Source organism: Acanthisitta chloris, unplaced genomic scaffold (assembly GCF_000695815.1).
Source record: "Acanthisitta chloris isolate BGI_N310 unplaced genomic scaffold, ASM69581v1 scaffold10733, whole genome shotgun sequence".
NCBI lineage: Eukaryota > Metazoa > Chordata > Aves > Passeriformes > Acanthisittidae > Acanthisitta > Acanthisitta chloris.
Window position 1 is genome coordinate 112,362 of NW_008664344.1, and position 12,926 is coordinate 125,287.

General features: G+C 38.8%; 1 protein-coding gene across 1 annotated transcript in view; it reads left to right on the forward strand.

Moving 5' to 3' along the window:
• The window catches only part of ENPP2 (ectonucleotide pyrophosphatase/phosphodiesterase 2), a 58,180-nt gene that overhangs the window by 16,098 nt on the left and 29,156 nt on the right, over nt 1–12,926 (forward strand). The window contains exons 9-11 of the mRNA XM_009071311.1: nt 7,362–7,417; nt 9,603–9,668; nt 10,440–10,512. Of these exons, the coding sequence (XP_009069559.1) occupies nt 7,362–7,417; nt 9,603–9,668; nt 10,440–10,512 (195 nt within the window). The remainder of the gene's footprint in view (nt 1–7,361; nt 7,418–9,602; nt 9,669–10,439; nt 10,513–12,926) is intronic.

A 12,926-nucleotide genomic window follows, 5' to 3' on the forward strand; every position in this document is an offset into this window, starting at 1 on the left:
GTAATTTAATTATGCATTCCAAATTTAATTCTGCATCTTACCTCAATCATGATTAGGTAGGAGTTAGTGGAGAACTAACTGTTGGAGCTTTTACAAATGTCTCTATTTTTAAACGAAGCTATTTTAAAAGTATAAGCTAAGTTTATGAATACTTCATCACCTGCTGTGTTTTGTGGGGAACATAAATTCCCCCATCTATCTATTAGAAACACCTATGCTACTCCAGAGAATAAAGGTTTTTCTGGATTGTAAACAAGGGTCATGAAAAATGTCAGCTGAGAAGAGTTCAAGACAGTTACACAACAGTGGATGACCATATGCTGGATGAAATCCTCAGAGGATGGGGGGAGTGTTGCATACACAAGTAGGGATGATTAAACAAACCATCTGATCTGAAGAACTATTAAAAAGGAAAAACACACAAATAATGTAATAAACTGGAAATGTCTTTGGAAAATTGGAAACAAATTCCTAGAGGTAGGGCTGTAATTCAATCCTCATACACTTAATAGGAGGGAAACCCATAAGTTTGGCAAAGCTGATAGTGGCCATAGTGACTGGATAAGGAGGTGGTAGATCTCTTGCAGATGTATCAATGCTGCTCTCTCTTCATGTGGAAGAATTGCACATTTGAAAAGAGAATTGCAGATTTTTATAAGTGAAAAAAAATTATATCTATATATTGATTAGGTACAGTCAGTTTCTAACTGCTTTTTATAATTTTCATTAACTATGACATAGATCTAGACTGCCAAAAATAGCTGGGTATTGAAAGACAAGACAATAGAATTAAGGGAGTAAGGAGGGGAAATCTGGTCTGCATATCACCAAAATCTTGTCTAACTGGAGTACTCAATCTTCAGAGTGATATGTGGTTTGCACAGGAGTGGGAATTATTATCTTTCTGCTCAAGGAGGCAGGAAAAATGTCTGAGCCCTTTATTATGGTTATAACTGCCTAGAAGAGAATGTCATTTAATGTTGATAATTTCTGAAATGCTTTCTTGTTACTGGGAACTGACCCATTGTATATGGCTTTGTTAAAATGTGGAGGAGTTGGTGGTCTGTCTGTCTTTCTTTAGTTGTTATAATACTCAGCCTTTTGCTAGGAAACATCCAGATTACCATGGACATCAGTGGGATTTGGCAGATGAGTATCTGAATGGTTTTACTCCAGGAATTGTGAGAAATTAATTTTAAGAGCATTAGGAAAAGGAGAAGGGGGGGAGAAAGTAGCTTGGAAGTGTTTCAGGGTGCTGTAGCTGGTTGTGTGATTTCCTGAAATCTAGTCTTCTGATTTAGTATACAACCTTGATTTATTATATAAGCTGAAAACCACCTTGTTTTCAAAACAAAAGTGTTTCACAGGAAACAGTCGTAAAACCACTCCTCATATTGCTACAGCATCTCACAGAAATCTCCCAAGGGGGAAACTAAATTACTGCTCATTTTTCATGACACTCACGTTCTGTTTTCATCCCAAGCAACTTTAAGCACTAAAATTAGGTCCCAGCTGCTTTTGGTTTCTGTTAAGCAGTAGTTTCTCATGTCTTGATTTGATGTGGTGAGTTTAAGCTTACACTACAGATAACACATTCGGGTTTTTTAGAGATTTTTCATGATCCTTAGAAATAAACCACTGGCCTCCCCACGGCCAGAAGATAACAGGTATAAAACTACCAGTCTCTGGATAATGAGGACAGACAGGATCCTTCAGAAGGTAACCCATCTTGGATCCGAGTTTTGGTCCAAAAGATAGGTCTCTCTTCAAAACTATAACAATTATAAAAGTATTGATGATCGTTTAGGCCACTTTGTATGTAGTTTTAAAGACTACAACCCTCAAAAAGGGCCTAGTTTGAAATGCTGAGATAATCCTTATAAAGGGCCATGACAATCCTAGGTAAATGACAGCATGTTGCAAAGCCCTTTGCAGTCTGCAAGGTGTGTCTGTGGACACTCAGCATCATCACTACACACCTTAACTTGATATTCCTGATTTCATCAAACTTCCTCATTCTATATCAATATTTAGACTAAAACCATAATTGGAATGTTACTGATTTTGAGTGTCTAACAATTACAGAAAGAGCTTCAGGAAGCTGTCATCTGCCATTCTGTCCTGAACACATTTTGCAATCACTTTATTGAAGGAGAGATGGGTATAATTCCTTTTTGTAAGAACTGCTTTTTATCCAGCTTGAGTTGTGAACGAGCAACAGGGCTCTTTGCATCTGTCTATTTAATAAGCTTCTTGTACCAACATCTTCCATCTGGGCAAGAAAACCATGCTTAGTTGCCAAGGCTGTGAGATCATTTGTGTCCTATTAAAGAGGAAGAAGGATGGAAGAGGCTAGTTACATTTCTCCTTGTTGGCAGAACAAATTCCAAATAGTGCAGGAGTGATATTAATTCTGCATGCTTGCACCAGTCGTGTACCTGTTTCGTTACTGGGAAATGTTGGGGTTTCTCCTTTCCCACCTTTGCCTGAATGTGGAAGAGATTTCCCCTTCTTGTATCACCAACTCTCCACTGTAGTGGGTGTATGCACTTCCTCTGCTCCTGCCACGAATCACCTTCCCTACCTGGTGAATGGGAGTGTGTTTGCACAACTTGAGTTGCCCCTCCCATCAGCCCTGACCCAAGATGTGCTGCTGCCACCAGTCATTTCATGGGGCAACAAACACAGAGCAGTCTTTGCTAAGTTACAGGCTCTTAATTATTCGAGGTGTCCCACCTTCTGTGCAGGTTTTCAAAGAAAATTCCACAGCTGTCTTGAATGACTCTGTATGAAGTATTTGTGTGAAATATGTCTAGCAGTCAAAAGGGAGAACTTGGGACTTCCATGTTCTATATGCCATTGACACCTAACCTATTGCTTAGCCTGTCTGCTTTCATCCATAAAGAGAATTGTAGTCAATCAACTCAGAGGATATAAAAATAAAAGTAATTCAGCTTACAGGATATGTTTCATATCTATAACTAGAAAAATGTATATATTATTTCTTGGGACATTTGCCAGTGTACTGGGGTTGAATCTGAGCCCATAATCTAACAGTTCTTTCTGCACTGGAAAAGCTAGATATTGTTTGTTTCTTGTGGCACAGTATGAAGACAGAATGGTTGATCTGATTATTATTTTGTAAAAAATATTTATTCCCCTCCTCTCTGCTTACTCAAATTAATTAGAGAAATATGGCCTATATATAGAGTGCAATACAATAAGGCTTGTCCCCTATGCAAACCAGGAGTGGACATAGGAGATAGCTAAACAGCTGACTAGAAAATTCTGATGTATTAACAGTTAAGCCCAACATATTTACATATGGCAAATAAATTACATGAGCTCACAAATGGTACTGACCTTGCAACACCTAACACAGCAAACGTTAAAAGTGACCTAACAGATGTGACCAGCCATAGAGAGTATATAAGGCATTGCATTTACATGCTGAGTACTGGAACAGCTAGGATTAATTAACTTTAAATCTGTGACTCTAACCAACAGAGAGGAAATGGAACAATAACCCTCAGTCATTTCTTAACTGTTTTCAATGGACAGGGTTGAGAGGGCACATGCTAACTTTTTTTCTATCCTACCCTCTCACATGGCTTGTAGTCTGACTTGAAAGACAGTGAATTTAATTTGAAGGCAGCAAGAGACTGTCTTTCTAACTAATTCACTGGTGATTAGGCTGAAAGAAGAGTTTACCATGCTTTTCTGCTGGAGTTCCTATCCTATAGCTGAGGTGGAATATAAACTTTCATGCTCTTATCCAGCTGTCTCTAGTCTGTTTAATTTTACCTAGCCACTAAAGGGTCTGGGTAACCAAAGGCACTCCTGGTAGAGATAGTTACCACTAGATTCATCAGCACTAACTGTCACAACTCTCAAACACACTGGAGATTTTATTTAAAGCTTGTTGAGTTCAAATAGAAATTCTTCCACCTAGATAACTGCTGCATCTCTGCATTCTTAATGATGTGTCTACAAATGTATTGTTATGAGTAGCAGCTTTAGGTATGATAGTGAATAGTGTTGAATTTTCTTAGTTTGGGTTTGAATAAATCAAAGGCTTGTTTGTTTGGTTGGTTTGTTTCCCCTTATAAAACAAAGGAGGGCAGAGGTCCAGTAGTGTTTTATTGCAAGCTTGAGTTGAATCAGGCTGTGCTTGGCAAAGTCAGGATGGAGTCTCACTCAGATGTTGTGGACAGATATGGGCCTTTTGATTTGCTGATGTTAGACTTCAACAGATCCTTATCTTAGCTGTTGAGCTTATTTAAAGTGCAGCGGAGCACTACTCATCCGAACAGTTAATGGCAATGTAAATGGCTGCATTCTCGAGGTGAAATTCTTGGGCGCAGTGCAGGTGCAGCATTTCTCCTCTCTGAAACCAGTCTGGGTGCCTTTGGGCTGCCCTTACTGCTCTTAGGAGTATGCAACCCGGAGTCATCTCCTCTTACTTGCATTACTCCTGGGACAGAAAGGTGTGAATGCTCTTTTCACATGACATTCATGAAGCATATTCTATGCTCAACACAAATTAAAAATAGCCCCCCCCTCACAGGTCTGCTGGCTGCCTTAGCAATACTCATAGGAACTAACTATTCATCTCTCAGGATGGCTGTTATTTTACTTGCTTGGCCAGAGGGGGAGGGTGTCTTTTGACACGTTTAAAATCAATTGCCTAAACAACACAGGGTCATGGGTAAATGCATCAGCACTAAGTCAAGAGCAGCACAGAACATCTTCAGCTGCTGAGGGTGGAACTTGGCTGGTCTGATTTGGCCAACCAGGCAGGCTGAACTGTTTGGACCTGTGTAGGCCAAAGGACTAGAAAGTAAAACTAGAATTAGTAAATGGTGAAAGCTAAACACTGAATTCCCTGGAGTTTTTTGGTACCTTCCCAAAGATATCTCCAAAATTATTTAAATATTGCAGGAACACAAACACTTTCAAAGAAAATAAATCTGCTACAGCTCTGTAGGGGCAATGGTTTTCCAAGTACAGCAAGACCATAGAGCACAACAGCAGTGGAGCTGACATGCCTCATGCTGAACTTGTATTTGACCTCCTTTCTCTGCCATGACTGGATTTTTCATTAGGAATAAATTTGCAATGCAAAGAAAAATATAATTGCTTCAAATATGGGCCCTTTTTTGCCTGGAAATACCATGAAACAGTAAATAATAACTTTTAATTAGACACAGGGACCTGGCTGAAGTTCTATACCCTGTGCTGGTTTATATGACACAAATGAACATCTTTGCAGTGTATGGGCTCAGTGACATGATCGGTGAGCTGTTCACACACTTCGTCATCTCTCCTGTTCACTTGCATCCTTCTGTCCCATCCTGTCAGGGCTAGTATTCTGTGAGTTTTTGAAAACAATATCCCTGTTATTCAACCACAACCCCCAAATTCCACTATAAATTCAAAGCCTTTTTTTCCTTTTATTTGATCAGAGTCACTTTGCAGCCACATCATCTTGTGATATTTGTCACCATGCAAACCGTGGTGCTGGTGGAAGGCTAGGGCTGCAGAGCCTGGGGGAGATGCTTGGAGGACTCCACATTTGGTGGCAGCTTGAGCATACATTAATATGAACCAAGCCTGAAATCAGTCTCTTGAGGAAAAGCACCTGAAATAAGAGGAGTGGGCTGCAAATTCATGGCCATTCTGCTCCTGCTCTTGCTGCATTTATTTAGTAACACCATTTCTATAGAGTTACTCTGGTTGTATTCTTCCCTGAAAGGAGGATACATTAGCAAAAAGTTAGAATGAAATGAAAACAGATGATCTTTTATAACTAATTTCAATTTAACTGGACTGAGTCCTGTAAGATTTGGTGGAGTAGAAGATGAGAGGTAAGGAGTGTGTCCAAGGCACAGGAAGGCAAACATTTCTATAAATGGCATTACAATATCCAAATTTAATTGCTGTTAACTATAGCCTCATTGTGCAAATGGTCTTTCATCAGACTGTGCCAACGTTATTTCAATTAAGATCGACGTGTGAATAATTCAGGCATGAGATTTGAATACTGCACGCCCAGATGACAGTTTATAAGTGCCTGCCTGAGCAAGGTAGAGGGACTTTAAATGGATTTTCAAAGTTGATTTAAAGTAAACCAAAGACTTTGGAATTATTAAATAAGGGAGCTACATTTTGTCTTAACTCCTTGTGAAATGATACATCGCAGTATGCATAAGTGATGGGAAAAAACAATCTAGCTGTATATACAGTGCTGACCAGTGCCACTTTTGAAATTAGTTTTGAGATAATTTGGATAGTTTCTTGCAAGAGAAATGTAGTTCTGTAGGGCTACAAACTCATGTTGTTTGCTTTCCTTGATTGTGGACCTTTTTGACATTTGTTCATTCTCATTCCCCTGCCTTGTATAGAGTTATAGGATAGAAAGAGGGCAAAAGGAGGGAGAGAGAAAAGTGATGAGGATAACCAGGGGTATGGTATGGTTTTCATTAGAGAAAGATCAAACAAACCAGGGCTACTTGTGTTTGAAAAGTTAAAAATAGAGGGAAATATAATGAATGTTGTATAGAAATGGGAAGAGAAAGGATTAATAACCTGTTTTCAAAGCATGAGAACAATATCCTAACCCCAATGAAAGTGGCAGGTTTCAAACAAACAAAATGAAAAATAGACTCATGCACTGTGTGTTCCACTACACTGTGGAACTTTCTGCTGCAAACTGATTTATAGTCAGAAAAAAAAGAAATGGAACTTGAAGAATTGAGGAAAGAATTTTAAAAATTCATGGAGATTTTCCTATCATTTCCATCAATCACCATGTTGGATGAGCTCAAAAAATTCTTAAGTCTCTGGATGAAAGTGTCCCTCCCTGCTTTTGTAATGCACTTGCTCACTCGTCTGCCCCCTTTTTTGTGTATTCTTTTCTCGCACATTTTCTGTTGGTGGCTACTGATGAATATGCGGGAAGAGAGACATTTATGCAGATACGGATTAGTGTTAAGGTATGTTGTTTCCTAACTGAGTATCCTCTCAAACCTGAATGCTAAAATGCTCAGGTGAGTAATGGCTGGGCTTTGTAAATTAAATGGAAGACTGGAGGAATTCCTGGCCATGAATCTTAAGGCATTTAATTAAAAGCGACATAGAGATGTAGAGCTGAAAGTTTGCAGCACAGCAGCTGACCCAGTGCTACAGAGTTTGCATAGGTTTGTCACTCCACGTGTTCAGATTAGGGCTGCAGGCTGAAAACTGCAATTTTCACTTCTAGGCTCAGGGTAGAAGAATGTGTCTTGAAAACATTTGCTTTTGATTTCAGAGAATCATTAAAGATCTGAACACATTCTAATCCTCTTATATTTCCTCATTAGATTTGGATTACTGCAGCCAAGCAAGGGGTGAAAGCTGGCACGTTCTTCTGGTCTGTGTAAGTGCCCTGTGTTTTCTGGAGATTAACTAATAATTGAGAATTAATTTGATGTGTTTATTAAGTTGCCTTCCTTTCTCTAAGCATTTGGTAGCTTGGAGACTGTACCTGTAACCCTCTACTGTTTCATTTGAGCAATGTTTATGATAACTACAGCTGATGCTACAGTTTGCTGCTTTAAGTTCGTGCACTGATTTTTAGCAGTGGTGTAAAGAAAAGATGTGTGGCTGTGTGAAAAATTACTGTCTTTCATTTCACGGTGTGGTTTTATGCCTCCTTGGTATTGCTAGCAATGTTTCCTAGTCCTCTGAGTGTAGAAAACTCTTATTGTCCTCTTAGTCTACTGACATCAACAGCTTAATTGTCTCAAAGGTCTGACTCGTTCATGTTACAATACAGTCTGAACTTTGACTAAGATATCCAATTTCCCTTTCTTAAAAGACAGCCCAGAGGATCTTTGCTGTTTGTTCTTTTGTTTAATGATTCCAAATTCTTTTCACTTGTCCCAACTAAAATGTATCTTCACAACCAAAAATTGATTAATTTTGATAATTTCTGAGTTTTGAGGAATTCTTGTGGATCATTCTCTACATTACATTTTAGTGGCAGGATTGCAGGAGGAAAGAAAATGTGCAAACTGCAAGATTGAAGTACTAAGGGGATTTGCCTATTTTTTTTGTTTCCATTAGGAATACTACCTTTGCTGCTCTAAATGTCATATAGCACATGGAGGAATAATAAAATGTACCACAAGCTGATGATAGATTTAGGCTTCCAAGATGATTATCTGACAGAGCTCCAGTCTGGTGCTTCTACAAGCCAAAGAAATAATGTGATTCCTAAGCTCTACAGCTACAAAGTCTCTATAAAAACCCTGGCCAATACATACTTGGGGATATAGAATGTTGCAGAAGTTAACCAAGGATATGTGGTATGAATGGCAACAGTAAGGGAGTGAGATAACCACTTTATGTGCAAGTGAGACATATATGTTTTAAAACTGTGTAATTTAATTTGGGAGAATTTTTAGGCATACTCTTTTAGAAAAAACGAATTGTTAAAAACATTTTAGTCAGAAATGAGTTAATGGACATAAAGGATTTTTTTTCATATTGCACAATTAAGAAAAACATAAAAACTGGTTAATACCCAAAATTATTATTCTGCTTTATTGTGTTGCCTTATTTGCAAATTTTGGCATAAATTCTCATTTTTACAGTTGTTTTGCAACCAAAAATCCCTGTGTAGTTGGAGACCGAGGGCCACTGTTATTCTACAAGGAATTAAAAATGAGCTTATTTACAAATGGCTGTTGACATCTCTATTTCTCTGTCAGCCATTTCCAAAGGGTGCTGAATTCAATTCAGCATGGTTACTCTGGTGGTTGTATTTGATTCTTGCCTTGGGATTCTGCTACTGATCTAATGGAATCTGGGCTGACAATGCTATTGTATTAAAATAACTGTGTGGTTGCTGACCTGCAGAGCTTTCCTTAGATGAGATATTTGGAGCTTTAACAGCTGTTTATAAGGTTAGCCATTCTCATAGCATGAACTTGTCCTCAGCAGCCAAGTGAGAAGTCTCACTGTACAAACAGTGAAATAGGACAAGTCTGTTCTGCAGACTGAGAAGCTGTCAGAGTTGTACAAGTCATTGTGCTGATGGCCTGGTGTGTCAGATGGCTCTGTTCTGATTTACACTAGCCTAGCCCTCAGTTTGGTTATTGTTAAGTCAATGGGAACTTCTCCAGTGTCTTCAAGACTACCAGAGCAGGATGGTTGGTTAACCTGTACTGGTGTGGGCAATATACTGGTTTGTGCTCATGCCAGCTATCCAATGGCAGCACAATTATGCATATAAAAGGGTTCAGCTGGGTTAAAGCTGCCAGAGTGGATCTTTATTCACTCCTGCTTAGACGAGTTAGGTTTACTGGCTTGAGTTCTGACTCCAGTTGCAAACTTTTAATCATCTTTCTTTTGGAGTATGTGGACATTCAGGAGGTCTGAAGTGATTCTGTTTGCAAATTAAGAATCAGTATTCAGTAACAAAGAAGATACAGCATACCAAAAGCATATTATGTTGTTATGACTGATTTTAGTCATGTTAGAATCAGTTCATTGCAAGGGTTTTTTTATGCTTTTAGTATCTAATGATAACAAGGTATATTTTGTATTTTGTGATTCAGCGTCATCCCCCATGAGCGCAGAATATTAACAATACTGCAGTGGCTAACCCTTCCAGACAATGAAAGGTAAATCACTTACTGTCATCTGCTGTTGGATAACTGCGAGTTTGTCTGCTCCTTAAAAGTAGCTGGAAAAGCAAGGGGAAGTTTAATTTTCAAAATGATTTTGTCTGTTACAGCCTATCACTGATTTAAGGATCTTTTTTTTTGTTTATTGGGAGCTTTGGGGGATTTGGTTTTGGTTTGTTCAGGTTTTTTTGGTTGTTTGGTTTGGTTTTTTGTTTTGTTTTTTTTAATCTCAGCAGTTAACCATCAGCAATTTGATTCTTCCAAATAAATGTATGGTATGAATTTATTTCTTATCAAGAAGCATGTAGCAACATGGATTAACTTGGATTGTTCTTATCCCACTGAGCCTAATATGGTTTAACAACACTACAGACAATGGCAATTGCAGAACTGGACACTGAGCACTAGGAAAATGCTCAGATTTTAATTATGAGTGGGTTTTAGTGCACAAGTTCCCACATGCTCAGGCGAGCTGCTGGTGTGATTTCTCCTACAAGACTTGGAGCGTGTGTCCTCAGACGGTACCCCGTGTGCCTCCCTGTGTGTGTTCTTGGATTTAATAAAACTACAGAACAACTAATTGTTTAATTACACCATGGAAACAAAGGACTGCTAAATGATTCCATGATTCTATGACTGAGAAACAGTTCTTTTTCCATAAAACTAAGTCTCCTTGGAAAGCTGATGTGATTTGACGTGACCTAGCAGGCCTGTGCTTTTGTGTTGTCAGAGGAAAGCTAACCTGAACAAGACCTTTCTTTCTTTCAGGCCTTATGTTTATGCTTTTTACTCTGAGCAACCAGATGCTGCTGGCCACAGATATGGTCCTTTCAACTCAGAGGTTAGTACAGATTTTCTTCTGCAGCAAGAGCAGGTGTCTCAAATACTTTTTTTGGAATAATTGATGCTGCTCAGAAGTAACATTTTTAGCAGCTTTTTTTTCCACCTGTTTCTGCAGTATGCTTCCCCTCTGGCCAGAGAAAACAAAGTTAATGTCTAAAGGATTTATCATGTGAAATTCACTGCCTGTGCCTTTCAGGAGGCTATTTCTCTGTGTGATATGGTAATGTGAATGGAAAGATTTATTTGGCAAAGACAGGAGTATATTTGTGTGCAACAACGTAACTTAACTTTCCTCTAGCAACTTATCCTTCTTAAGAGTAATTAAAATATAATGCAGAAGATATTGGGGGAAAGTGCAGAGAATAAAAAAGCTTTCTTTGAAGCTGACAGCCTGCAGTAGCCAAAGTAATAATTTCAGCCTGTCAGGAATTGTAAAAGTGGCTAGTTCCAGTTTCATATAGGCCCTACAGGGGTTCAGAAAGCTTTGCCGGAACTGTTCCCTCAGGACCATACTGTTGAGTTTGGAAAAAGGTTTGAAGCACCATAAGGTGTTTTAATGAAAAATTACGTGCAAAATGCTGCAGTAGTTTAACCCCTTGTTTGACTTTGGGTAGCTGTCTCGGACTGATGGGTATTGTTTCCCTGCCAACACTGTTCAGGTGACAAGAACTTATAGACAATGCACTTGTCTGGGATTTGTGGGGAGGGAAAGTAAATTCTGTACCCAAACATTCTGTGCCAGCTGGCTGGGATCTGGCATTTCCAATGATCTCTGACATCTGGCAAAGGTCCCGTAGTTTCAGTACCTGCAGATTGCCATCACAAGCATTTAGGAGTTTTCATACAAGGTTTTCAAAAGGTGAACAGATGTTTGCAAATCTCTGAAAGCTGAGCAGCGTATCGGATGCCTGAGCAGTGTATCAGATGCCTACCCTCTGGAAGGCAATACAAATCTCCTTGAGCAGCCAGGTCCCAGCAGTAGTTTCTTATTTGTTGGGTATACATCTGATAGCTATCCTTAACAGGAGAACAGAGCAAAGAGAAGCAGCACTAATTTTTATTAATATGCTTGAGTTATATGGACTGTTTAAATGAGTTTGCAGCAGTTATGAAGCTGCTGTGGGTAGCATCCCTGTTGGAACAGTTTGAGCCATGGTGCCAGAGCAGTGGGTGTGAGGAGTTATTCCAAACCAGCACTGAAACACCATACTGAATAGAGAGAATCAGTCCTTTTTCTGGCTAAGCAGTGGTTAAGATCTGCCAACACTCTTGCTCAGCTGATAGGCATGGATATGTGTCCATGTTGTCATTTGGCTCAGAACATGAGCTGTGTCTGATTCAGTCAGGCAAGGTATCAGTAATGAGAGCTTGCTGATTCAATGATATATTTATCAATGATGCTTTATAGTTCCTCTTACTGAAGTGTTGCAAATGTGTGGCTTATGACTGACAACTCTAATTTTACTCATCTGTAGACAGCCACTTTCTTCTGAACAGAGTTGCGGAGATTTTTCTATAGACTTAAGGATTATATTAAGATGATGACATTGAAGTTGTTCCTTAACAAACCACTTTAGTATCCAGTGTGACAGTCTAGTTTCAGGTTAATTATAAGAGTTTAAAAAGTGAAGTGCATAGGAAAGAGCTCATCATAGAAAAAGTCATTATAAAAGTAAAAAGCCCCCAAAGGCTTTTAGTGGTTGGTTGTTTTTTTTCTGGATAGTTGTCTGAAGGTTGATCTCTAATTGCAAGGCAAAGCTTAGGCTCTTAATAAGTGCAAATTAATAGCTTATGAAAGTTTTGCGGATAAATAGCTTTATGGGATTTGTGTTAAACACAAGAAGACTGTAAGCTGATCTTTATCTGAGACCAGATGAATTAGCAGATGAGCATGTATGGGTTTTCAGTTCAAACAGTGGACATAACTTTGTGAATGGAAATTTAAGTAAATGACTGCAGCTGTGTAGGTACACAGATGCTGAGGTTTACTGGAGGACTGGCTTCGGGATACAAAAGCAGGAAGTATTTTACATTGCTTTCCTTGACACTGCTTTCAATATCATTTTTAGGAGCTATGAAATTTCCATAAATCAGCTGGAAGAAAGTCCTCAAAGGGATCCCTTTCAGCTTACTTCCTTGATACTGAGAGCATGACCTCTCTGAAATCATTCTTCTCTTGTCTATCGCTGGCAGCAGTTAGACAGTACTGACTGGAGTAGTACTGACCATTATTCTTCATGCAAAGACAGATCAGCCAAACAATAATGTTTGAAAACAAGCTCATGTCATAACAACTCTGTGTTGAATTTAAAATGGGCTTCTTATTTCTTCTTTTGAAGAAAGAATATTTTATGATTAATTTTTCTTGCTACATTTAGTGGTCTGAGTAGGTTTTTTTGAGTTTTCTAGTGG